The following is a 26,866-nucleotide window of genomic DNA, read 5'->3' as shown; positions in this document are numbered from 1 at the left end:
ATTAGTGGAAATTCCGAACTACCAGTGAGGGGAAAGACGGGTAAGCTTATTACGACGGGGGTTTGTCCAGCGTCTGGGGAAAGCCCTTGAAGGTGCGCGGGTGGGCACGCTGGGCCTGCCGCACGGCCGGGCCGAGGTGGAGGAGAGGCCTCTCCTCGGGTGGGGAAGGGGCCGTGGCAGCCGCGGCGTGGCTGGGGCAGAGCGCCCTTGGCCCCGCTCCGGAGGAAAGCCCCGGGCCCTGTCTGCCCCCGTCCCGAGGGTGACGGGTCCGTTATCGGTCCCTACGAACAGCCGCTCCCCCGCCGGGGCCCTGGCTGCGCCACCGCGCCGGGCTGAGGCCGGAGGGGCGGGGGCCAGGGGCAGGGCCGAGCCGCGGGACCCCCCGGGCTGCCCGGGGAAGCGGGGACGGGGCGGCTGGGCGGGGGCTCGGCGGGGCGGGCCGGGCCGGCCTCGCCTCACCTGCGGGCGGCATGGCCGGGGCGGCGCCGGGGCAGAGTCCGGCGCGGGCGGGCGGTGGCGGGAGCCCGTCTCCGGCGGGCAAGATGCCGCTGGGGCTGAGGGGCAGGAGGAAGGGCAAGGCCAAGGAGACCTCCAAGCTGGTGGAGAGCGAGGCGCCGACCCCGGCCCCCCCGGCCCCGGCGGCGGCCCCGGGCGCGTCGCGGCTGCAGTTCCACACGCAGCTGGCGCACGGCAGCCCCACGGCCCGCGTGGAGGGCTTCGGCAGCGCCCGCCAGCTCTACGCCCGGATCGGGCAGGCCTTCGGCATCGACCCCGACGAGGTAGGGCCCGCCCGCGGGGGGCGCCGGGGCCGGGGCGAGGAGGGGCCGCGGCGGGAGGGGGAGAGCCCCGGGGCCGGGGCCTGGCGGGGCGGCGGCGGGGGGGGGTGGGGGGTGGGGTGTGGGAGCAGCTTTTAGTGGGCTTGGGTGTTCTCCATGGCTTTTGGGGAAAAAAACTCCTTTTGCTGTCTCTGAATGAGCGTTACCAGAGGGGGGAAAGGACACGAGCGTGACCGCCTTTGCCCTTTTCACCGATAAACAACCGCCCTTTTAGCCGAGATGGCCGTGGCCTCTCGGCCGACCCGCCGGCATCCCGCTCCTTCACACCGCCATGGAGCTCGGGGTCGCACCGTCGGTGTGGCAGCGAGTGGGACAGTCGTTGCCGGTGCAGCAGTTTCTGGCCGTGGCGGTTCTGGTTTAAAAAGAAATAAAGATCAATGGATCCGTGAGGGCAAACACCCACAATGGAGGCGGTGGGGTATAAAAGCTTTAAAGCTGACCACATTTTAAAATTCCACCTGAACGTGATGTTTGGAAAGTTTTTTTTCTCTGCCAGGTACTTACTTTTAAAAGGCCCACTGTTCCAGTGAGGTTATTTAAATCTATAACAGGATTTTTTTTTTTTTTTTTTTTTAAACCTGCTGCCTTTTTGGTCTTTTTTTCTGAGCCAAGTTTTAAACATTTATTTGGACAATGATTCATGTGTGTTTGTGAATGCATTGTTTTCTCCTAGTTTAAAGGTAGTGGCCACATCAAGCCCTTCCTACGTGGTTCTGTGAACCTTAACCTCTGAGTGGCAAACGGGGACAAGCACTAACATCGCCCTGTGCCTGCACGGGGCCGTGTGGCTTCCACTGTTCTCCTGCTTGTAGCTGGCTCCTTTGAAGCGCTAAAGACAGCTGCTGCTGCGGACTTTGTTCAGAGAGTTCGCTGCAGCCTGACCTAGCAGCGTTTCCAACAGCAGGCTGGGAAAGAAGAGCAGCGGGAGCAGCGCATACAGCTGAACCAGACACGGTTGCACTGAGTAATGAAGCAGTCCTGGCACCGTTGCCAGCAGGCGCACCCGTCTCCCGGGCCTTCCGAGCTGCTTTCTGACCTTCTGCTTCTCTGTTTTCTTTCCGTACGGAGCTGCTCTTCCCCTTTTGCTCTGTTCCAGTTACACCTCTTACTCTCAGGTTCTCAGAATTGCCAGATTATCTTCTATTTTAATTTTCTGCCTTTTGCCATTGAGCTTTTGTTACCGATCTTTTGGCTCCACTGGCTTGAGAAAGAATGGGAAATTCAGTTTTGTCTGAATGGTGCACTCCCATTTCTCCTGCTAGATGTGTGATCTGACACCCCCAAAGGGTTTAGAGGAAGCACCACGTGTCTCACGGGCATCTGTTGTCAGCCTTGTGCTAAACTAAAGCGGTTTCTTGTTTTCTCTTTGTCTCTCTACTGTCCCATTCCTGTTTGGGGCTTTTTGTGGGTTTTTTGCTTGGTTGGGATTTTTGTGGTTTTGTTTTTGTTTTGTTTTTTTTTTTTTTTTTAAGTGTAGTTTATTGGTAAAAATGGCTGGAGAATTATGCTGGAGGCATTGATCTTAAAATATTTTATCAAGAAATTCAGTTGGCTTTAAGAAACTAAGTTATACAAAATGAGAGTAGTGATCCAAAGTGATCCAATAGGGATCCAAGTACGTCCTGGTGTAACAGTGGCACAGCAGAGCTAAGAACCTGGACCAGAGAGTCTTGCAAAAAAATTTTGGATGGAAAGGTAAAATGGGATACACCAGTGAATAGCAAGGGGGTGCCATGAAACATGGGTTTATTGGCAGCTGCTGAGCTTGCTGGAAGTAAGGAAAGACTAGGCATTTAAAATGGTGTGGTCTGTTAGTGGAAGGTGCCTTTGGACAGGCGGTCTGTGTAAGGAATAGCGCCAGGAGCTGCACCTCGTCCAACTGGAAGCCGCTGGGGTGCTCCAATGCCGTTTGCAGGTGTTACCTGCCTAGGAAGGTTTCCGTGACCTAGCTGTGCGGGAGCCTGTGGGCGGGGTGACCCCCGCCTGCCTTCGGAAACAGGTCCTGTCACCGAGATCTCTGCCCTGTGGGGACCCGGGTGGAAAATAGCGTGGGGGGGCGAGGGGAGGAGCGCTGTGCAGGGAGCGTTTGGATCCCTGGGGCAGGAGTGAACGCCCTGGATGTGACACGCGAGGCGGCTGCAGCGCAGGCAAGGGGACGGGTCCTCGGGGCAGTTCCGGCTCAGGACGGGCTGAAATTTGCCGCTTCTCCTCCCGGCTCTGTGCGGTTACGGCACCGCGCGTCCTCGCCGTGTCGCCTCTCGCAGGACCAGCTGAGTTGAGCTCCTGCTGGGGAGTCCTGTCCAGGATCTGTGCTGCCTGCCAACGGGGGCAGAGGGAAGCTGGTACAGAACAGTGTGTGTTGGGCAGGCTCTGACAAAAACGCCTGTGCAGGCCTGGGTCGTGAGTGGGGCAGGACGGGGCCAGAACAAGACAGGTCTATACCTTCAAAGGGGATGCTCCTTCACTCTGGGTGTTTGCTAGGCATCTATGAAGGGGTGAACCGTAACAGCAGCTTTCTGAGGCTTTTCCTGTACTCATCTTTTCTTGTCTAGGTATTTCATTCTTCATCCGTCATCCTAGGTGAATTTACATCTTGGTTACCTGTTTTGAACCTGACATTCAGCCTGCATTTCTGCCTACCTCTCTGACTTCTACCATGGCCAGCATTTCTTCTTTTCCTGGTCCAACGTGAATGTTCTTTCCACAGGGAAGAGGGTTGAGGATGGCTTTTAGCCATGGATTGCCTGTGTCATTAACATGAGTGCTGTTTGAGGTAGATGGCATTGTTCTTGGCTTTTAACTTGATTTCTTGAACAGGGTTTCAACAAGGAAGCACACAGCTAAAAAATAAATAAGTACAATTCTTAACTGACAACACAACCCATCCACAGTGACCTGTGTGTTTCTACTTGCATAAATAATACAAATATCTCCCCCATTTTCTCTGTAGAGGGTGAAGTAGAAAAAGTAGTTGGAATAAGTATTTGTGTGTGGTCTCGGCCATTTAGGATTACTGCTCCACTGTGACTATTGGGAAATGAAGCAGGGAATGCTAATGTTCCCTGTAAGGGTGAAAGGGCTAATTGCAGCCTGTATGATAAATAAATGAGCACTGACCAAAGGACAATGTGCGTCTGTTGAAGGGTTTGGTGGTGGTGTGCTCCTGTGAGAGCACATGGCAGGGCTTTAAAGTATTCAGAGCAGCTAATCGGGCACTGGGAAGGTGGGTGTTAAAGTCCAACTATGGCAGGGCTATTTCCTGATTAGATGAGAAGGGAATGGTAAACCACGGAACCCGTGTGGACTTTCAGTTTGTGTACGCATAATTTGCACTTTTGATTACTTTGTTTGCTTTGAAAGGTGCCGTGTGGCCGGACTGGTGAGGTCAGGGGGGTGCGCAGCGGGTGTGCCTCTCAAGAGCCCCTGGAGGTTGGGGTTGCTTTCACGGTGGAAGGAATTTTGCTTTGTAAGGGGAATACAGGAAAAGGGAGACCCTCCCGGTCTGTGGCCATAACAAGGGTTCCACTGCTGAGCTTGTGCCTGGGCTGTTCTTCCACAAGCCTTGCCTCCTCACGCTGAACTGTAAGGCATGCTGTAAGGCTGTGCCACATTAAGCTTCCGCAGGAGTATTTGATTTAAACCTGTTCAGTTTAAACTTTTCATAAAAACACTGAAAATAAGCCACTGCTGAAACTTAGATTTCTGAATAAAAGTGACCTTATAACAAGAAGAAGTCTGAAGTGTGTTTTAGGAGGTTGGAGAAAAGGGTCAGCTTGTGAAACCCTCATCACCAAAATGCTCGAAGTTTTAGAGTATGTGCTTATCTGTTCCAAGACATTGTTCACAGTCTCGCCTACAGGTTGAGGACTTTAAGTGAACAAACTCAACACTCCCTACAAACCACCTCCTCCCAGCCCTGTGGCAACAATTGTTTGCTTGCCGTTCCCAAAGCAGTGCTTAAATTTCACACCCGTGTGGCCTGTGATGCTGTGGTAATGGTCTGGTTTTTCAAATACTTTTAAGCTGTATGGAAGAACTTACACTGTCATTCTCGTGTGCTTGAAAAAAGCACAATAAACCGCTGCATGCTTATTTTGTAGTACTTGAATGTGTTGGGGAAGGCAGTGTTGCGTACCTGATAGAGTACCAAAAGCAACAAGAACTTACTTGGAGGACTCCTTGCTCCCCCTGTTGCTGCAGACGGTCCAGTCAAGGCTCCCTCAGGGAGGATAAAGTGTGTGAGGTTCTTAGAAAATGTGTTGGTGATTTCTTGATATAATGATGTCTACGTAGGTAGGGAAATATGTCAGCGGGTGTTACATCTTACACCCAAGTAGAATTCCCATTTCCCCACCTCTGAAATAGAGAGGGTGGTTATGATCTCTGTAAAGTTACCTGAGATCTGCTGATTTTTAAAAGCACTTCTAATAGCTTCTGAGTGTGTAATCTATCAGTCAGCTCATTTTTGAGTTCTTCTCAAGGTATAGGCTTAATATGGAAGATGAGAATGTAGTTAATGTATAGGATATGCAATATGGTGCTGCATGTATACTTCATGTGACATACAGCGTAACCCCTCTTTCTGAGCTAGGACAGTTTCTTTGTGTAACACACCGTGTACCCCTGGTTTTATTGGCTAATGTGGACTCTTCCTATTGAAAATACTGAGGGAGGGAGAGGTCTGTTAGTCATCTGACCCGACAAATCTGTTTCGTGAGGTGGTGCACAAGCCCCCAGTCCCTGCCAACCAAATGGGCTTTCCTTGCTCTGCGTGCCCCGCACAAGGGAGCTCCCTTAGTGAAGGAGGTGTCCTGGATACTTCGGGACTGATGAGGCAGTTATGGTCTATAATATCTTGCTAAAGTTGGCATGAAATGTCACAGCACTGCTATGCCGAGTTAAAGAGCAAATGCATGTGAAGGTTGAGGGTAAGAAGAGACAGAAAAGACTTCATGAAAATTGCATGTTGAATTTTTTTCTTCCTTCATTTCTGGATAAAAAGATTACTGTTAAGTAATGAGTAGATGGAAGGTGTACTATAGTAGGTGTTGTTTAAGTATTTATGCTGTAATACAGGTACCTATATTAAACTTCAGTAAAATCTATGAAAAAGTGTCATTTTTGAATTGACAGGTCTCAGTCATGTACGAATAAAGCTGTGCTGTAACTGATAGGTGGTGTAACTGTATATTATCCCGGGTAGGTACATCTTTAGTACATTACTCTTTGCATATATCTGTTCTGAGAAAAAGCAGTTGTTCACTAAAGAGGATAAAGAGTGATTTAAGTTTTATTTTTGACTGGTGATGCTCTCTCAGCCTTGTGGTCAGCACAGAACTGACTCACAGAAAATTCTGCAGACTTATAGGCTGTAGTAGGAATGCCATCCAGATGAAGGTCTAAAAAGAGAAACTGGATCGAGTTTCTAAATATCACATTTCTGCTCTGTTGCCAATTTTATCTATTCAAAGGTGTGACAGTAGTGACTAGATGATTGTCTGTTTGACAAGGTCAGGTGAAGGATGCTGATGCCTAAAACGTAAAGACATAGCGCTGCTTGTTCGTTGTAAGAACAAGCACTGAGGTGCAGTTGTAAACCAGCCAAGTTGTTGTGTAGCTTGAGGGAGAGCTGAAAGTGGCTATGTAGTCTGTTTGAATTGAACCTTCTTGGTTAAAAAATGCTAATGATTAGAGGTGATTATTTATAAAATAAAATTTAATTTTCTGCTTAAAACCAGCTGAGTTTCTCTAGGCGGTGTTACTGCTTGAGAATTGGTTAACTGGAAAGCCTTGCATTACCCGAGAGAATAAAACTGGTGTCTGCTCAGGGTGTGCTGGTGCGACTCTCACTGTTGAAGTAAGGCCTTAGGTTGCGGTGGGTGTCTGATGGGTTATATGAGAGAAGCGATTGGCCTTTGAATTAGGGCTGGTTGGGTTTTGGGGGGGTGTTGGTTTTTTTTGGTGTTTTGTTTGGTTTGATTTTTTTAAAAACAACAACTAAACAAGACCTCCCTCATCAAGAAGCACCGTCTTACTGCTAAGCTTTCCGTTTTTAAAACCACAACACCCATAGCTATTGAATCTGTGTTCTAGAAAGCTTCAGGAACTTAAATGCTTAAATACATTAGGAAAAGTATTCACCCCTCATTGACCTGGGGTGGATTGAATAGGTTGGTGACTTTCATTTCCATTTTTCTGCTGTCCTCCTGTGGTGTCGGAAGGAAAGAAGAGGCGTTTGAAGTGTTCTGGTGTGGAAAAAAACGTAAAAAAACCCTCCAAGCGTAGCGAAGGAAGCCGGGAGGGCAGGAGGAGACCCTGCGTTTCCAGCGAGGCACCAGGGGGGTCGCAGGTCTGTGCCTGGGTTTTGGGGCAGCTGGCCTGGCCCGCGGCTCCCCAGGGACTGCCACTGGCGCGGCGGTGGCAGGACGAAGGGCACGGCAGGCTGGCGTCCCGCTGGGCTGCGCGGTGTGCGCGCTGCTGCCGCCACCTCCTCGTTTGGAGCTGGCGTGGGCGGTGGGGGCCCTGAAGGAAAGGGCCGTCCGGCAGGTAGAGGCGGGGGTAGGAAAGGGCCTCCCTTCGTCTCTTGTCCTGCCCGAGCCCTGTGCGTGCTGCTGGCGGCAGGGCCTTTGGTGGTTTGCAGCTGCGGCTGGAGGGGCGGACGGGGTGGCAAGACTCTCCCTCTTCCCCTGCTCCCAGCTGCATGCGAAAGGCGGTCTTGAGGGGTGCGCTTTGCCCCCGTGAAGTAGACTTCAGGGATTCTCCAAGTGTCTCTTGGAGCACAGTTTCCCCGCTGTGGCTGCTGCCCCGCGCTCTCCCGTGGTGCCCAGGAGGAGGCTGGGCCCCCCAGCCCTCGCCGCTCCCCGGCCCAGCGCGGGAAGGAGTCGGGAGGCGCGGTGACCGTGGCGCGAGCGGCAGCACGGTTCGTTTGTCTCTCTTACGGCCGGGCTGGTCCGTGCAGCCTGTGCTCCGCGAGCAGAGCGCCCAGAGCCTGCCCGGACTGGCCCCGTGGTGGGCAGCAGCGCCGTCGCTGTCCCCGAGCCGTACGGCGGGGTTAGTCGCACCCTGCCTGTGGCCAGGACAACGAGCCTCCCTGTTAAAAACCCACTAGCGTCCATGTAGGGAGAAAAAGGAGTGCCTAACGCCCAGTGCCGAAGGGAAGTCCCTCAGAAAGGCTGATTTACAAAGAACCAACTTGCCCTTTTCCTTAAGCCTTGCTCTTACGAAGCTGGAGCAGAGATGCCCCCCACTTACGCTGGAGGAAGGGTAGGAAACTAAGCAAACCCGTTGGAGACAATGACCTCTGAGCTAATGGGGGAACACATGGAGCAGCACAAAACATTTCCTGCTCCCTCATGACCCTTTTGATTTGAGAAGCTCTCTTTTTTTCCCATGAAACTGCTTTCAAGCAGTTATGTTTTAAAGCAGTCCCTAGTGATGTTTGAATCCTGTGGAATGTGAGGTGGGTGAATGATGAAGCAAAGGATGGTGGTGGCTCTTCGGTTTGCTCACTCCAGCCTCTGGAGCAAGCTGTTCTGCTCTGGCTCAGGGTGCCTGGTGTCCGAGTGCTGAGCCAGGCCCCGAGATGTCTCTTCCCTTTGCTCCCTGCCAGCTCTTGCCTGCAGAACCTGAGCTGTTGATGCTTCCAGTCGTGTGCATGGATGGAGACTGTCACCTCTCCTGGGGCAGCCGGAGAAGGACAGCTGTCGTCACTTCAGCTCTGGGTCTGTCAGAGGCCAGGACTAGGCTCTCCTTTATCTTCCTGTCAAGCTCGCCACCCCTAATATACCGTTAAACTTAACATGTTTGCTTTCCTCCTGCACAGATCATGTTTTGCACTTTGAACACTCACAAGGCTGATATGGACAAGCTCTTAGGTGCACAAATCGGCCTTGAAGATTTCATATTTGCCCACGTAAAAGGACAACGAAAAGAAGTGGAAATTGTTAAAACTGATGATGTGCTTGGGCTTACCATTACAGACAATGGGACTGGCTGTGCCTTTATAAAGGTAAATTTAATTACCAGTGAAATACTTTGTTCTATAGAAGCTTCTGTTACTATAACAGGTTAAGTGATCCTTTAGAATGATAAAATCTTTTATTATCATATGTACAGTAAGTAAAAAATAAAGTTGCTTTTCTTTAGGTACATCATTCAAAATTAGTTCAGCTATTTCTATACTGCATGTCATTCAAATTCGTTCATTTGTTCATTGCTTCTGTAATGTGTATCAGCTTTACAATGTGACCATTGTGTTTTCTGACCTACCCTGAGGCGGTAGGTGTTAGATACTGCTTGCATCTGCCCCCTCCTTTTTTTTTAAGTGACTTTCTGATGTCATTGATTAGGTGCTTACAGAACTTCTGTCACTCATGTGCTAATGAGATCATGTTCTTTCAGTCTTTATGACTGTTCAGAGGGCAGAAGCCTTTGTGCTGTATAAGAATAGGTGCAAGCACGGTGCTTTTTCAGCATCCAGTGTTGTTCCTTGAGTAGGGTGAGTTAAAAGGTGCTAAGGATATTGGTTAACACCATGTACCACGATTAACTGGAGTAGCAGCTATGGGCAGTAACACGTACAATATATTAATCATAATTGCTTTTCTCCTCGTCTTCCTTATGACCTCCAGGTAGTATGTTTTGAGACAAGTAGAGACTGAGGAAATGATGCTACCCCTCTTGCTAGAGCAGGTATTAGGAACCTTAATCACATTTTCTGCCTTCTTTATTGCTTTGCTCTAATCCACTCTAACTGCCCATTATTAGCGAGGCATTGGCAATTAGCTTTGATTACTTGTGTCCCAGTTGCTGCTCTCGTTGCTCTGTAAACAGAGCTTCTTGTGTGGAGAGGTTGTATTCTCCATTCATTCCTCAGCGACCACGGATATAAAACAAGACGTGCTGTAGAAATAGGTTTGTTTGTCTTTGTTGTGCAAGAATGTGACCGAGATCACGCTCGAGAAGGTCGAGATGCAGCGGAGGTTTCAGTAAGCATTTTGGCAAAACTATAGCCTCCTTTTGTGTTTCTAGGCGCAGAACGCTGAGTTGCCGGTGGCAGCCTCCTCCTGGCAGCCCGTGACACTCGGTTGTGCCGCCGCTGCGGTGGCACGTTAAAGGCGGCGCTGGAAGCAGGGCTTCGTGCGGCGGTTAGAGCTCCGTGCGCGGCGCTGGGCGGCGGTTCTCTCTGTGCTGGGGGGTAACGCGGCGGCGAGCGAGCGAGCAGCCCTCACGTAGATGGCTGCGTAATTGGAGCAGCCTGCAGAGCCCTCACCACATGAGCCAGACAAGCTGTAATTTCCAGTAACTTGTGTCAAACTCGCCTGAACAGATATATCATTGTCCTGCTGGTCTAATAACGAGCGGTGTAATGAAAATGGTGCAGATTTCTTCGTGGGAAACGCGTCAGTCTAGGGGCGTTTCTAGGAGCTTGCTTTGTGGCTGTTGCATATTTAGCTAATGGCTTTTTTAAAACAGCGTGGCAAATACATATGCAAAAGTGAAAGCTGCAGCTTTTCCACGCGTGGTTGTCTGGGTAAATGACTAAGCAGAGACCGCTGTACTTTAAAGTTTGATAGAATTCTTCTCGTTTATATGTTTACTTTCCTTGAAAAACTGTTACTGTGATCCATTTTTAATTAACAGTATTAAATTCACCTATCTGTGGGTTGTTGAAAGCTGTTATGGACTGCAGTAATTTTGCTGTTTTGAATGACAGGGCAGTTTCTGGGTTTGATATGCAAGTTCAGTTTCTCAACCTGACACTCTGAGCTGAAGGTTCTTTTCTTATGAAATCGAACGCCGTTTTGCCTCACTGAGAACAAAACTTGGTGTCGTTCTACTTTCACAAATGTGTTTTCTGGGTATGTGGCCAGATGGGAGGATGAGTTATGGAATCAAATTAGCCATTCAAAGAATAACAGTAGCACTTGAAGCATGACTGACTGGTGTATAAGGAGGCAGTATAACGTGGGGGGGTGCCATCAATTTTGGGCATTGCATAGGAAATACAGATCCTCGCTTGGAAGTACAGGCATTTCAATTGCATCTTAATGACTGTGGCCGTGGAGCTTGACTGCCTCTGGTCAGTTAACTGGAGTGTTGATAAAAGCTAAGTTGTATGAAAAAAGGTGTTTGATAGGACAGAAGTAACATAGCCAGTGAAAATTACCTGATCAGTTTTGGTGTTAGGATCCAAGTGAAGAAGAAAAGCTAAATGCAGATGAATTCAACATGTAGGCTGAGCATGAATTGTAGTCTGGTGGGCATGCTTTTGAATGCTGGCACCTGGTAACAGAAGTGGATTTGGGACCCGGACGATAGCCCCCTCTTCCTTCACCAGGAGGCTTCTTTTGGGTTTTAATCTGGGTTAAAGAAAAAAGTGCAGGAAAGAGTTAAACTCAGCCCGAAGCTAAAAGTAGTTGCAGTATATGCTGGGACACTGAGCACTATCACACTTCCCACCGACTCGCTCAGATGGAGGCACACGTGTGGGCTCAGACATGCGCGCACGAAGCAGAAGCAGGTTTGAGACGGCTGTGCAGCTGGGCTGGGTGTTACAGCAGTAGGTGGCCGTATGTTTGTCTCCCTTGCCTCACTGTTACCTCACTCTGAACAGCCTCAGCCTTTATTGAAAAGTATGTTATTCAGGAAGGTATGAGAATGAATTTCCTCTCTCTTCAAAACAGAAGATATTCTACTATGCCGTAGCTTTTCTGCTACACGGCCGTAGGACAATGGCTCACGTGACTTGGGCGCATGAGAAATGAACATGGCAGCATAGAGCGACAATGAGCAGAGTCACTGGAGGTTTAAGTGTCCTTTAATTGACTTGACACATCATAGAGATCTTGTAAAGGGTTTTTTTTCCTCGCTTTTTAAATTCCAGTTCACAAAAGATATCAATACTAACTTCTGTTGTGTTTTATGACCTTTAGACCATTTGTATTGGTATTCCATGAGATGGTGTTTAGAAGAATTTCTTTATTGTTATTTCAGAGGAAATAGTTTAATATGTGGCTGTATAGCTTGATGAGGAAAATGGTAGTAGTTTTATCACTATAGATGGGTCTTATTAACACTAGCCCTTTGTACTATGTCATTTTTTAGAATATCACACTTTTTTTTTTATGGTTCTGGACCATGCTTGAGAGAAGTTCTGTTCCTGTGCTTGCCAAGCTGTTAAATCAAAATAAAATCTCAAAACTCAATTAAACATTTACATTACTGACATGTTTGGATTCCGTTTTAAAGCATGAAAATATTAGCTTATTCAGCAACCTTAACTTCTGGAGTATGATTGCATTCTTTTTTTCCCTGTTGATTTCATATTCAATGCTTATTAAATTGCTTTGTTTGAAAAATGATGCTTTCCAAAATATGTTTTATGAAAATCTTACAGACAAAACACACTGCTGGTATAATAAACTCAATGGTTACTGATGTTGTCAGCTGATGTCCTTGAAACTCTGTGGTGTCACCTCTTTACCTTGGAAAGAAATGTTTCTAATTTTATTTTATTTTATTTTTAAACAATAGCGAATCAAAGAAGGAAGCCTTATGGACCAAACCAAAATTGTCTGTTTGGGTGATCACATAGAGACTATAAATGGAAAAAATGTGTCACGTTGCCGGCATTATGAAGTTGCCAAAATGCTAAAAGACCTGGAGAGAGGTCGGATGTTCAAGCTGGAGCTGATAGAGCCTGTGAAAGCTTTTGGTGAGTGACTCGCTGCATCACGAAATCCCGGCGTTGCGTTGCACTGTAAGTTAGTTGCGTTCAGGTTGCAGCCCCGTGTCCCCCCAGCGTAACGTAACTGCTACAGGGAAGTACGTTGGTTCTTTTCCTTGGAAGTGGGAGACTTATGAATGGGTTTTCTCCCATCTTGCTTTCCCCAGCAGCCGTCCTGGCGCGGGCTGCCGCAGCCTGACTCTCGGTTGCTCCGTCCCTTTGCCGCTGCGCGCTAAGTGCGGGAATGGTTTCACAGGAGCAGTTCCAGAGCACGGGTCGCTTCCCTGGTGCGCTGGTCCTCGAACCTCCGCTTTTCCTCGGCGGGTACCTGAGGCCTGCCGGTCTGTGCGTCACCTTTCGCTGTTGCTGTGCCCTTCTCTGGGGAGCGCGCGCTCTGGTGCGCAGGGTGCTGCAGAAACGCTGCCTGGGGCTCCCGGGGCAGCTCCTTCGTGGCACGCCTGCCTGCTCTCCCTCTCCCTGCTCGGGTGTGGGTCCCTGGTCCTGCCCCAGGTGTGCAGGGAACTGGGGGGAAGCAGCACGGCGGAGCTCCCTCTCTGCCGGCCTGCGTGAGAAGGTGATGCTTATGTAGGAGGAGCGCCTGCCTCCTGCCCGCCCTGGTGTGTATTGCTCTTATCAGTGTTGTAAACGAACAAACAAAACAGTAGGTTCAGCTCAGGGAGTCCAAATAGAGCCTGAGTTTTCATTTTTATTCTCTCAATTTTTTTCATATCCCCCCATCTATGTAGCATTCTTCTGTGATAAAAACTTAAAAATGCTGCTAAGTTTTAAGTGTATATGAGTCCCTGTGCCCACCTGCGCTGACAGCAAGTCCAAAATCACCGTCTTCACCACAGCAGCAATTTGGGATGTTTATTTTTCAAATCTTTTTTAGTCGTTTACAGCTGCTGTCATACACCAGTCCTGGCACTTGGTGTCAGGATAGCAGCAGAAATGGAAAATGAGAGAAATGTGAAGATTTCTTTTTGCTGTTGGTTCTTCTGTGAAGAATGAGGGCTATGAGTTAACCTCTGGTGCGTTTGGGCGTGAGCTGATACTCCTGTTCAGTGAGCGTGTATGTTCTATGTTGTGCTGAAGTACTATCGCACGTGTGTGTGTATCGCAGTCCATGGTACAGGTGTACCTTTCTAACACGGGTCTGTCTGTTTTCAACGCTAAATGCGTGCTATAGTCTGTTTGGAAAGACCAGGGTAAATCAGCATTTGATTGATGGCTTCAGCCATTATTTAATAGCGATTACTTTAGTCAGGTGTTTAAGATACCTTTTAGCCTGCCTGTGACGTGGAGAAGGAAACTTGCTCATTCCATGGCAGTACCTTTTATCTGACATTGAATTACGAGGCAATCGGCTTTTTGGACTGATGTTTGGAAGATGCACGTTCATTTTTTACCCTACAGAAATTACTGTGCAAGTTGCAGTGCCCAGTAAGTTAGAATATCCCACCTCTAGCCTTGTGCAGTTAGGCTTTAGGCACAGGTTTGTTCAAGATAAATGTTTAAGCTGCTGCATGCTGAGAACAGCCCCAGAGGAGATGACAAACAAGATCCAGATCCTGCTGGACAAGTCGATGTTGAATTCCTGTTGGTTTCAACACAAGTTTGTGAGGGTACAGAAAAACAGAGACAAGCCTCTGTTTGAGGTGACTGACTTCTGTTTTTCTTCCCCTCAGCAGAATGTGAAATAATACGATTTACTGGGTGGATATCCTTCTGCCATGTGCACACAGGCGGCCTCAGCTACTCTAGGCAAGGCTTGCAGCACGGAATTAAAGACTTGTCTGAGTAAGACTGGTCCTTCCCCGTCACAAACTGGCACTCAGTGAACTGGCAGAAAATTGGTAGAAACAAAGTAAAGGCAGCAGAACACAAACGCTTGATTCAAGTTACGTGACTATGACAAATAGTTTCTGCGCTGGCCGGAGAGCTTTGGTCTGAAGTATTGCAAATAAAGGTAATGTCAGACCATGAGCTTTAAGGTGCTAATGGTGACAGAACTAGAAAGAGATGTGTGTTGTGTCAGGAATGAGTTTTTGAGTCAAGCCTAGCAGAAATGGTGACCATCTTAAGGAAGTCTTAAACTGTCCTTGAAGCAGTAACAGGATTAAGAGAAAGTGTTGATCCTGAGTATATAAAGGTGAGAGACTGTGCCATATCTGTTTCTTAAATCAAACAATTAAAATGTACTTTTCAAGACTTGTTCAGCAGAATAATCTGGATTTTTGGCTGCTTATGCAAGAATGATGAGTTGCAATTTACCTGGGCAAAATTAGTGCAGCGTGTTAAATTCTTGCCTTCAAGGAGATCTTATTAGAAAGGCCTGCTGTTAAGAGGAGGAATAATCTGGTAGAGAAAACAGCACAGTTATAAAAAGTTCTGCAGAATTATCTCCTCTCTTCTAGCACTTTCCAGATTAACTATGTAACTCCCATGTCAGTAAGTAACTTAAAGCCTTGCCACTGTCGAATGTAAAATTACATCCTAGAAGAAGAAAGCCAAGTCTTAAATAACTCCGTACTCCATTTACTGACTGGGGTGCCCGTACCCGAGATTAAACAAGGAAAGCTGAATTCAGGTAACGAAAACTGTGGGTGAGCCCAGATGTTCTTGGTAGGGATTTATCAGGTGTGGAAGCGTGACCTCGGTGAAACCAGCAGAAAAACTCGTGCAGACCTGCCTATGGACTGTTCTCCCCTGTGGCTGCTGGTGGTCCAGTTGCTGGCTGGACCAGAGCTCGGCGTGCCCTGTTCGGCAGCAGTGCCTGCACCGCTGCGTCGGTGAAAGGTGGAGACGCTGCGGTGCTGAACCTGCCACATGGTCTGCCTGTGGAGACCGGGATAAGTCAGCGTTTGGCTGATGGCTTCAGCCGTTGTCTGATATTAAGTAATAAATACTTCTACTTTCCTATAGAATAGGGAAATTATACAAAGTGCCTATATGAAGTTGGGTGCAATAGTCCTGCATAGATATACCGGTCAATGGAAGTCCCAGCTTCAGCCCAGTGAAGCAAGTACCAGAGTTTGAAGGCAAGAAATTGTCAGCAAAGCTATACTTGGACTACAGTTAATTTATAATTAAGTTATGTACGTCTAGATCTTGATTAGAGTAAAAGGTACAGGTGTGTAATAGGAAGGAATGTAACAGCTAAAGCAGATACACCGTATTCTGACATACCATGTACTTAGTTTTGTTTGGTGTTCTTTACTTTTTGTTGGTGTTGGTTGTTTTGTCTCTAGAAAAGCTGGAACCGAGGTCCAAAGGTGGAAGTCTGCCAGAGGCTAAAATTTCTAGAGGGAGAGAAACACTTCGGCTGAGAACCAAAGGCCCTGCTACTGTGGAGGAAATGGTATGGTTGTCTTGGGGCCCTTCAGTACTTTAGTCATCCAGCACCTGATTTGTTCCTCCTTGAGGCTGATAAGGTCACGTAGGGAGGAAAAGTCTGGATGTTAGAAAACTTGGGGACTTAAGGGGATGACTGCCTTCTGCCGGGAGGAATGCTTATATACAGTGGCAGGCTGGCAGGGAGAGGATGGGGCTGGGGGATCTGGAAACAGAGAGCCTGGGTTTAGATGTCATGGATCACATGGATGAGTTGAAGGTAGGTTAGACCAAGGAGCGCTGAAAAGAGGGAAGGGGGGGAAAAGGAGCGGGGGGACAGGTGAAGGGTTGGTTCTATTTCTGACACTGCGAAGTGCACTGGGCCGGGGTGAGAACAGGCCGATAACGTACGCTGACGTGAATATGCGTGAAACCGGGATTAGGGTTTGGAGGAAGCAATGTTGTTTATTCTGGGTTCCTCTAAAGCTGATGAGGATGAAGACCTGTGGTGTCAGGAGATGCAAGGCCCCTGTTTAGTGTGAATGTGAGAGCTGTGTGGCTTGATGTCGGGAGGAAGGCTCAGGTTTGTGAGAAGAGGGAAAGGGAGTGGAATAACGTGTAGGTTTTGTTAGTCTGGGTGGCTAGGATGGGAGCAAGGATAATCAGTGGCAAATTGCCGGCTATTTTGAAATCCGCGTGGATATAATCATACTTTTTTTTCTTTTTCTCCCTTTATTTCAACAAAGCCGACTGAAGTTGAAGAAAAAGCAATTAAAAAAGTGGATGAGCTTCTTGAAACGTACATGGGGATCAGAGATCTTGAATTAGGTGAGTTTTGACAGATACATTGCTACAAGATTAAATAATCTCTCATTTTCTGTAGTCTAAAATTTACTGAGTGTTTTAGTCTCTGGATGTAAGTGAAGCAACATTTGTCCAGCATGCAGTCTCAAAAAACGCCTGTTATCTCTGCAAGTGTGTGTGTCTGATAAAAGAATGAATCTCTCACTACAAACCTTATGATGTAATTAATAAATCTTCTAGTCTTCTTGCACATTATCTGTACACTATTGTGTGAGTCATTTAGTTGTTTGCCATTAACTGTCATCTCTGTATTCCTTCTGGCATCTATTTTCTAGTGGAGCTCGTGTGTGCCACATTCAAGGGTTGGTAAGGATATGCGTGTCTGTTTGCTTTTTCGCTCTTTTGCCCCTTGGCTTAGACACATCAAAGTTGCTCACTGAAGTCTGAGTCTGAGATCTTCATCACTGAAAGGGCAGCTATGTAGCAAGGGAACTGACAGACTAATTGCACAGATTTACCACGTTCTCTAAAGCCTGTGTTGAGAAGAACATGGGAAATCTTCCAGGATAGTTACCAGCTATCACAATCATCAGTTTGCAGTGCAAGAAACTGTTCAGTGTCATAAGTTCCTTGAAACGGCACCAAACTTGTCCTTGCAGCTGTTGCTTCTCTCTGTCAATCTGACAACAACTAAATAGGAAGTTCTGCTGGTGTGGGAAGAAGCTGCAGTCTAGGTGGGTACGAAGTGCTGCTGTAGCCCCCCTGTGGCTGGTGTGGTCCTCATGATCTTGTGGAACGGCCGATACTGAGACAAAGAGGAACGTGTTTATTGTTATGGTAATACTAAAAAAATGAGCTAAGAATTGGGAAAGGATAAACTGAATAGGGAGCGGTCTTGAAAAGAAAGCTTTTATGAGAGAGAAGTGGAGAAGGCAAAGCAGAAGAGAAAATAGGTCTGACATGAAGCGAAGGGCGAAGCAGGAGGGTTGGACAGGCAGCAGTTCGCACAGAGGAATGAGAACAATAGGAGGTTGTCTGAATAGCCAAAAGTCCTTTGTTGGCTGCTCCTGCCGGCAGGCATTGGATTGGCAGCTTCTACTAGTTTTCTCACAGGAAAAATTGTGGGTAAGGTATTATTTGTCCCTGACCTAAGGCAGAGGTGGGCTCCCTGGCACGGAAAAGAGAGCAAAGCTGCCCCAAACTTGTGAATTCTGTTTTGTAAGCCATATGTAAACTTTCCAATTCCCAGAAAACGAAGAATTCTCAAAAATCCTGTTCCCAGCAGCTCTGGTGTGTGATGCCCCTGCCATGTAATACGCTCCTGGGAGCCCTGCGTGGTGCTGACCCTCGGTTTAGGTTAGGGAGGGTCCCATGTCCTGGCGCTCTCCTGCAGCCTCTGCTGCTTGGTCCATCTCCGTCTCGGGCTTCAAAGCTCGGAGTCTCGTGCCAGAGTCCCTCTGGGAGCCGTTTTTGTCCTGCAGCTGTTGCAGTCCCCACTCAGGCCGGGCTGCTGGAGGCTGCTGTCCTTGCAGGTCACCCCCAAGGTCCCCTGCCTCCTGGCCCCACAGGAATAAGCGGCTGTGGGTGTTCTGGTTTTGGTGGCCATAGCCCAGAACCCTGAGATCCCAGGCTAGAGTGTGGTTTTATTGGGATGTTGAGGTGTGCTCTGCTCCACTCCAGGACAGGGAAGCAAGTTCCCATGGGAACTGGTGTTCCCTGTGGTGTTGGCTCTCAGTACCACAACAGGATGGCTCTTGCACAGCACCGAGGAGTTGCCAAGCACCTGGCAGCGTTTTCCCATGAATTCCTTCATTATTTTTTTTTTTCCCCAAAAGATCTACTGTCTTTCATCTTTCAATATGTAGTTTGGAAAGTTTCAATGAATACCTTAAGAGAATACTCAAAGAAGGAAGAGGTCTTTCCCAACTGGGTGGTTGTGTTCCCCTTCGCCTCTTCCTTCTCTTCCTCCCCGGAAGGCGGGGAAACAAGGAGGAACTGTCGGGAATCAGAGACTACAGCATTCACGTGGCTTTAGTTTGCAGCCCTGAAGCCATTTACTAAAGTTCAGATCTTAGAGCAGAGAGCCAATGGTGATGATAAAAAAAAAAGTTTTATAATTTTTAAACAATTAAGCAGCCCTCGGACTCTTCAGGAGAGGAGAGCTAATCACCTGTCACAAACCTGTTCAATTAACTCGTGTCAGTTTTTCATGTACTGGATGTGATCAGTCACCCATGAAAATGAAATATGAGGAAAAGATTCATTCAGAGAGTGCCAATCACCACTCGGCTAGAAATTTCAGTCATTACTCAAGCCAGATTAGTTGAAAATGCAAGTCATCACAATGCGACAGCTGACAGGTGATTAAGATCTCAATCATTGCTCGCTCCCATGCAGTTCTGTTTGTCAGAAGCTTTGGATGTCAGTTAATGTTGCTCTTTCATCTCCATTAAAATGACACTCCCATGGTGTGATTGAATTCTAAACCACTGTCCCAGTTTTAAACCAGAAGTTAGAAAGAAAGAAAGAAAGGAAAAAAAAAAGAGTAAAATTACAGACAGAATTACAGATGCGATAAACCCTTAATTCTTGTGTCGTTGGGTAACTTGACAGTTTCAAGAATGACTGAGTGAATCTACACACAAATCCCTAAGTTGGAGCAAAATGCTTGGAAATCATTTAATAGCAATGCGTACACTCCCTTCTTCGGGGGGGCACGGTTTCTTATTTTCAGATCTCAGTGCCGCTGAGATTTACAGACCTGCCTTTTGAATGCACTTCTGCCTTTTAACCTCTGTGCTGTATTTTATTGAAAACTGGGCTTAATCTGCAGAAGGGACACTTGGCTCTGGAAATATATTCCTCAGCCGTTTTTATGGGCACATTAGAAACGGGGCCAAGGCTTTTCTTCAGCCTTTTTTGAAACCTAAATGTGCCACTAGGAGAGGATTCAGGGTATTTTAAACCCTGTCGGTGCTTTCAGGTGAAGGAACGGGAACAGTTGATTAACAGGAGGGAATTCTGGAGCAGTGTTTGTAGAAAATGCGGGAGGCGTTTGGTTTTTTGAATCAGTGAGGCTTGAATTGTTGTGGACTGTATTTGATCCCAAAGATTCTGGGTGGGAGGAAGCCTGGAGCTGTGGGATCCAACCCCAGAACGGAATGATGGAAAAGTGATGGCAAAAAGGGCTTCCTGTCCAGCTGTTTTCTGTCGGCTCCTTTTGGCTAGCTCTTCGTCCACTGATATTTTGTTCTATTTTTGTGCTTTTGGATGATTATTCCCTTTTTATTGTTCCCTATAATATTGTCAGACGTTACGTATCTTTTCATATTCTCAATCTCTGTTTCCAGACTTCTCCACTCTTGACTTTCTTTTTGAAATCTCCCAGCTAGTCAAAACATCCTAACAGGCTTAAACTTTTTGTCACCCAAGCTTCTTTTCTTGGCTCACTAATCTGGCCCAGCAGTATTGGATAGGTGTTTGTATCTGGAAATGCTTTGACTAACGTGATTTTTTTCTGTGAGTCTCCTGGTTTCTGCTCCTTCTGTCACCAGACTTCCTTCCCCAAAGGGTTTTATCGTATACGCTCTGGGGTGTATTGCGTGTGACTCTTCATTTACTCCCAGAGAATAATGGGAGTTTTGTGAAAAGGGGAAAGGTAGCAAGTCTGGTTAAACAAGAATGCTTCTCCACTTCAAGAAGAATTAGTATCTAATAGAAAGAAACAAGAAGAAAGGGTACTTCTAATGGTTCCTTGAGTGCCAGATCTGCCACTGCTGGACATGAAACTACAACTACGTAATGTTAAACACTGGAAACTGCTAAAGTGTCAGGCCACAATAATGGTGATGCTTGTTACCTTTTGATGAGGGCAAAGCTTCTGATAGCATTACAGCTAAATAAATACTGATGTTTCTGTTGAGAGTCACAAAAAAGTTTTTTTGGAAGTCGCAGGATAGGATGTAGGCAGCAGGACTGCTACCGGAGGTGGATAACAACAATGGCAGGCAGAACGTAGCTTTCGTGGCTTGAGCTGCATGTGTCTGTCAGAAGTGAAAATAAGGATTTTGTGAAAGATCTTTGAAGTTATTTTAAAGGTTTAAAAAGCCCAGATGCTCCTGTGTTCATGTTCTGGGAAGCCTGATGCTGAGCTTCTCAGTTAAAGCTGAGAAGATTCTAATTCCTTTCATCACGTTTAAGTTTGCTGAACTTTTCCCATTCTATGTAGAAATTTCTCAGGCATGAGCATTGCCTGAAGTGACATTGGAAGGGAAAAAAAAAAAAAAAAAATCTGAAAAAAATTGGGGCTATCTGGAGTGTGGAGAAATTTCTGTTGGAATAAAATTCCTGTGATCGAGTATTGTGCAGCTGTTTCCAGAGGCGGTGGGGGAAAGGGAGGGGAGCGGAGGCAGCTTGGCACGGAGCTGTCGCCCTCGGAACCGCTGAAATTTCCTTCGGGTTGGCAGGCGTCTGCTCAGCGCCTTGGCCCTCGGGGGTTTGCGGTTTGCCCTGGGACCCCCGCGTTGCCCAGCCGCGGGGCGAGCGTGCCGGTTCCGCGCGGCCGTGCCGGGGCTGCCGTCCCGCCGCCGCCGGGAGGTGCCCAGCTCTGTGCCGCTGGGCCTCTGCACCCAGCGACGCGGGGCTCGGCGGCGCACGTCGGTGCACGTCGGCGGGCCGGGAAGGGTGGCTGGCGTCTGGCGTTGGGGCGTGCCGCACAGCACCGCGGCGCTGCTGGCGCTGGAGGTCAGCACCAAGCTGCGGGGAGCCCGCGCCCCAGCGGGCACCATCCTGCAGTCCTTCCACAGGGGCGTATTTCCTCACATCGGGTGGGTCTGGGAAGGGAAATGTGCTTTAATGGACATAGCACCTTAAACGTGCCCTGCAGTGCTGGTCACAGTTGCTCCGTCAGATGAAAACACCTTCCCTTGAGGCTGCTGCTTTTGCACGTTGGTGACGTTCTGGCCTCTGCTGGACTGGGTTGAAAGTTGTCCTGGTTATCTAAGTCCGGTGCATTTTGTTTTCAAGTTCGGTAAACCTGTCATAAACTATTTTTAAGGTTCTATTTTGTAGTTTGGAAGCTCAGTCTTTAAAGAAAATTGTGTTTGAAGTAACATTTTGTGTTAATGACAGAGTTAATTTCTGTGTAATTCTGAGGTTTCAGCTAGGGCTGTAATACAATGCTGTGTTGTTTTGTCGCTGCTGTCTGTGTCATGTGGCTCTTTCATACATCTTGACCAATTTATCTTAAAACTGGATAAATTCCTTGCTCTTGCTCTTTCTGCTGGAACACTCCTCTAGATCCTCACTCTGTTGATGGAAACTTTTTGGATACCTTGAGTAACCGTACCTAGACACGTTTGCTCACACAAACACGTTGGCTCACACACCTTGCACAGCTCTTCTCCCTCCTACCCTCTCCCAGTGTCTGTGTAGGATAACTTCATATCCTGATCCTGGTTCATATCCGGAAATCTGAAGTTTAAATTACACCCTTCACCTCATTGCCTCCAGGGTTGCTCCTCTGGAAGTACCTTCTGGTGCCAGGGGGCGTAGGGTGGGGTGGATGGGACAGATACTGGTTTTCCACTTGGCAGGAACAGGAGTCCCCCGTTCAATGCCCGTTTCCCATCCAGACTCCTCTGAGTCAGTGTCCCAGGAACTTCACAGGGGGCGTAGAAAGAATCAACGCCACAGGGATAGGGTTTCTTCTGGCAGGGAAAGAGGTCTTCAGAGTCCTTGAGAAGCTCTGCTGGTGCCCGGGAAGCTGGGCTACACTTGGACTGTCTCCATCACAGCAGTTTGTTTGTCAAGATTGATGTAAATCTTCCTTTGTGTAGTTTGGCAAGCTGCGGTTCTGGTTGGAGCCTCACTTCTGAGCGTAGTTAAGAAACTTGACGTTTTGGTTTTCAGAATTACTGTTGCAATGTGGAATATGGCTCAAGTTCACTCACGGCTCATTACAAGTTTGCGTAACAGCAAACGGCGCTTGCCAGAAGTTCATAACTGTCAATAAACTTGAACTGAGTTTCAGGTCAACGAAATAATATTAAATACATTTAATAAAACTTGGGGGCAGGAGGAGTTTCTTTTCTTTTTCTGTCAGAGAGGTTTTGCCATGCCGATACAACGCAGCGCGTGCAGTAGGCAGCGGCCTGTCCTAGTGAAGATGGTCTTCCGTGGCTTCAGAACTTCCTGCCCTTTCTCGGGCACTGTAATACGTGGTGTCCGCTCGGATGTCCCTCTGAGAAAAGGCTGGGAGCCGTCAGGTCCTTTGGTGTGACACTGGAATTTGGGATGCTCATGAGGAAATGGCGGTTACTTGATGTATAAAGCAGGCGGAGGACATCTTGCAGTTGAAGGCAGGTGTGTAAAGTGATCATGAAAGGAAGCTTTGAGGGTTTTGTCTGTTGTGTGCAGTCCCGTCATTTCGTGTGACTGTGCGCAGGGGCCGTGGGGCAGAGCTACAGCTCAGAAAATAAACTGCGTTCACAGTGCTGTTTGTGCCGAGTCTGCTTGACAGAGTGTTCTGCGTCCCTCAGACCGCGGTAGTTCTGCTGGCCTGGCTTAACCAGGAGAAGCTCCCGTGCTGGCACTTTCCATCCTTCAGGGAGGTGCCGGTGCCATGACCAAAAGACGTTTGAGCCCTCCCAGTTTTCATTCGCTCTGATACCCTGGCGTTGCCAGCATCCAGCGTTGCTTGGGGTAGACTTGTAATTTGTCCTGGAATCTGAGAAGGTGCACGGTGGAGAGGGTGAGGGATGGGCACAGCAGCCAAGGACTGAGTCCTCAGCAGCAGCCCCAGCGTAGCCACTTCCAAACTAAAGTCTAAAACTAGATAAATTCCGATACTTGGATGTTAAGTAAGACAAAACGCCAGCAGCGTGGGTGTATGAGATATCACAGCCTACCTCTGTTGTACCCGACCTCTTTGCTTTAACTTCCCTGGGTACCGAGGTGTTCTTAGTGCGGTGGCTCTGGGTCACGGTGCGCAGCAGCAAGGCCCTTCCCTGCTTCGGCACAGTTCGGACCGCCTGGCTGAGACTCCCAGAAACGGCTTTGATCTTTCTCGCTCCTAGTGCTGTAAGCACAGACTTTCCCAGCCTTGAATTAAGGATCTGCTTTTCCGAGCTGGAGGTAACCACAACTGAAGCAGACTCCTGCGCTGAGAGTAGTTGCTCTTCAGTTTGGATGGTATGGAAAGAAATGCAAGTCCAAGCAAAATAATGATGTGACTCATGATAAATGCCTCAGTCTCTTTACTACCTGGAGGTGTTTTTGGGGTTAAAAAATTAACGTTAAGTTAACTAAAATTAAATACAATTAAGCTGAAAAAATAAGCAAATACGTTTGAGGTCACACGGTAGTTTCTTGAGAGCACGACTTCTTTCGGGCAGTTGCGAACGTACCGTGCCCAGAACCTGACAGACCAGGTTTTGGGTTTCTCTGTATTTTACACAACGTGTTAGTTGAGCCTAGCGTTTGGATTCTCATTCCCTGAGGCAGGGTATCCAGGTCTCTCCTCTAGGCCCGTTTGTCAGTGCTCCTTTCTAAGGGCAGCCGTGCTCGACACGCAGCCCCGTAGGAGATGTGTGGGTTGCCGCCAGCAAACCCGTACTAGCTCGGTTGCGTGCGCCTGTTGCGCAGGCTGCGGGTTGCTTCCGCTGTCCAAAGCCGGTGCCTCTTGGCGCTCTGTGAAGAACTTGGCCACTTCAGACTCCGACTTGCTGAGGTCTTGTCTTTGTTGTTTAGAGAAAAACATTCAGGTTTGCCTTTTGATCTGCTGGCTTAGATCGGCAAGCTCGTCTCGAACTCCCTGAAGTTGGCGGTGAACTGGCGGGGGTCTGGCTGTCGCAGAAGAGCTGGGTTTAAGACCCACGCTTCACGTGCCTTCAGTAATGAATACAGAACGTGGTTTAGTAAGAGTAAAATGAAAGTTTGTTGAGTTAAAAGTTAAACCTCTGCCAAACAAACAGAAGGCTCTGTAAGGAGCGCTCCGAGGAAGCTCGCCTGTTTATCAGAGCAGAGTGTAGCTGAGGTGGGGGCACTTCAGTGCGTGATCCCTGGTGAATCCTAGGTCCGGTAGGTAAGCTTTGCATCTCCTTGAGCTGACCTTACCTGGTTTGGAAGGTAGACATTCAAAACTGTCTTGGCCGTGTATGCTGGCTGTCACTCTCAGGGTAGTTACCTTGCTTTGTTTTGCTGCTTTTTAGCTGCAACCATGGTGGAAGCTGGAAGGGACAAGAAGAACCCGGATGAATTTGCAGTGGCACTGGATGAAACTCTCGGAGACTTTGCATTTCCGGATGAATTTGTCTTTGATGTGTGGGGAGCAATCGGTGATGCTAAGCAAGGACGACTGGAATGAGAACTGTGCGGTTTATCCATCCCTATCTGGAGATACAAAATGATTTTCAGATACGTGCATTGGAATTTTAATACTTTCATTGATATGAATTCAGGGTGCTCTGTATAAATATTCTTATCCGAGACTTTCTTTTGCAAAGGAAGGTTTCTAATAGATATGAAGATAACCCCAAAGTTCTGACAACTGCGTGTTTAAAATACTTAATTTACATGTAGAAATCACTGGGAGGAGTGCATCAAGGAGATGTATTTATACAGACGTTTTATGGAAATTAGGTATTTTTTTATTGTACATATGCTTTGATATCAATATTCTGAAGATTGTTAGACATGTGCAACAAAGAGTTTGGATTGTTTTCTCTCTTCTTTAGAAAGGTTTTTAAACTTGTTGAAAACCCGCATCGCTACACGCTGCAGTTCCCTGGTCGTCCCTTGCCCTGAGGTACCCACGTACGCGGAGAGCTGTGGGAAACCTAAAGCCTTTGGCCTGGACATAGTCTTTTCGGTAGCCAGAGCTAGGAAGAGGCTTCCCTGTTTCTGAAGAACCTGAGCTCAGGAAAAAAAATATTCCTCTGAAACGTGAGAACTAAGATCTTTGAATGGAACGGGGTTGCTTTCATTGGAGGCATCAAACACGCTGCCTGGCTGTTCCTCAGGTGAGTCAGTGTCGTAGAAATGCCTAAACCAGGAAGCTGCTGCTTTATTCAGCTGCTGTGCTGTTGCAACGGGAGCTGCACCGGAAGAAACAAACGTTAATTCTGATCGCTGACCATGTCTTTGGAGAGTATCTGTGGTCTGGCACTGGAGACTCTAGCGCGGGACTGACGCTGACTGATCTTGGTGTATGCTGGACCGTTTGCTGAGATCCTATGGAGGTCCCCCCTTGTCTGGCTTTTTCCACCGCAGCAACACAGGAGAGACACTGGAGGTGTTCAGGCCTGGGAGGCGTTACTGTGAAGTTACAAACAATCACAAGACACATGCCTCAACCCCGAAAAATACACTAAACAGATTCTAGATGTTAGAATTTCCAATTATATTGTACATAAACATTTATTTTAGCTGATAATGTTTTACTAATAGATCTCAGATTCTTAAAAATGAACTGTCTCTTTTAACCCATCTGCTATGCCTGCATTCATGCTCCTCTGCTCTGTATTTAATGAAGAGCAATGCAATAAGTTTTGTTTTTCCTCATAACTAGATTCTTTATCAATTTTTACTGTGCTTGGTTTTAATCAAGACAGATACTCGCTCAGTTGTTTAGAAAAAGCTGTTTTCAAATGCTTACTATGGCCAAATAACAGTGTCCTTGAAAAAGAAATTGAGCAAGAACGTGGGGCCTGAGCTGGGAAGGTTTCATAGCTTTCGGTACTTTTATATTTTTATGTATGTCGTAGGTGTTACAACGGTTTTTTCTAAATCACCAAGTTGCTTTTCTTCTGAGGACAATGTCTTTCACTGTTGTGCAGAGATCCCCTTTAAATAAAGACGATGCCAGTGATTTTACACGTTTTGTGTCAATGTTTGTTTTTGTCTAAACCCGTGACGGTGTGAAGTGCCGCTGGGAGAACAGGTCCTCGTTCTCTTGGCACCGTGACTCAGGAAGGCTCCTGAACTCCACCTCAGTCTTTGGCACATGGCACAGTAAGTGCATATTTTTCTAGTTACAAAATACTGCATGGAGTCCTGTAAAGACTGGTCAGTGGTCTTTGGGTGGGGATCATCTCCAGCTTTATAAATGCTGTTGCGAATATTTTGCTCTTGTATCTCTGATTTAAGGACGAGTTTTCACACAGCG

At 47.6% G+C, this 26,866-nt stretch overlaps 1 protein-coding gene across 1 annotated transcript; it reads left to right on the top strand.

The window, feature by feature from the left end:
* The first annotated feature begins 542 nt into the window (after positions 1-542).
* On the top strand, positions 543-25,066 carry GIPC2 (GIPC PDZ domain containing family member 2). The gene is made up of 6 exons (XM_086463072.1): positions 543-779; positions 8,659-8,844; positions 12,372-12,552; positions 15,816-15,925; positions 16,644-16,725; positions 24,912-25,066. The coding sequence occupies exons 1-6, from the start codon at positions 543-545 to the stop codon at positions 25,064-25,066; spliced, it is 951 nt and encodes a 316-aa protein (XP_086319198.1).
* The last annotated feature ends 1,800 nt before the right edge of the window (positions 25,067-26,866 follow it).

This window comes from Leptosomus discolor, chromosome 3 (genome assembly GCF_034619465.1).
Source record: "Leptosomus discolor isolate bLepDis1 chromosome 3, bLepDis1.hap2, whole genome shotgun sequence".
In the NCBI taxonomy this organism is placed as follows: Eukaryota; Metazoa; Chordata; class Aves; order Leptosomiformes; family Leptosomidae; genus Leptosomus; species Leptosomus discolor.
This window is presented reverse-complemented; position numbering and strand designations above follow the sequence as displayed.

Excerpts from the sequence above, each read along its gene's own strand:
- GIPC2 (XM_086463072.1), top strand. The coding sequence starts at position 543 with ATGCCGCTGGGGCTGAGGGGCAGGAGGAAGGGCAAGGCCAAGGAGACC. Across the intron at positions 8,845-12,371 it reads CTGGCTGTGCCTTTATAAAG|CGAATCAAAGAAGGAAGCCT; the intron begins GTAAATTTAATT and ends TTTAAACAATAG. Across the intron at positions 12,553-15,815 it reads AGAGCCTGTGAAAGCTTTTG|AAAAGCTGGAACCGAGGTCC; the intron begins GTGAGTGACTCG and ends TTTTGTCTCTAG.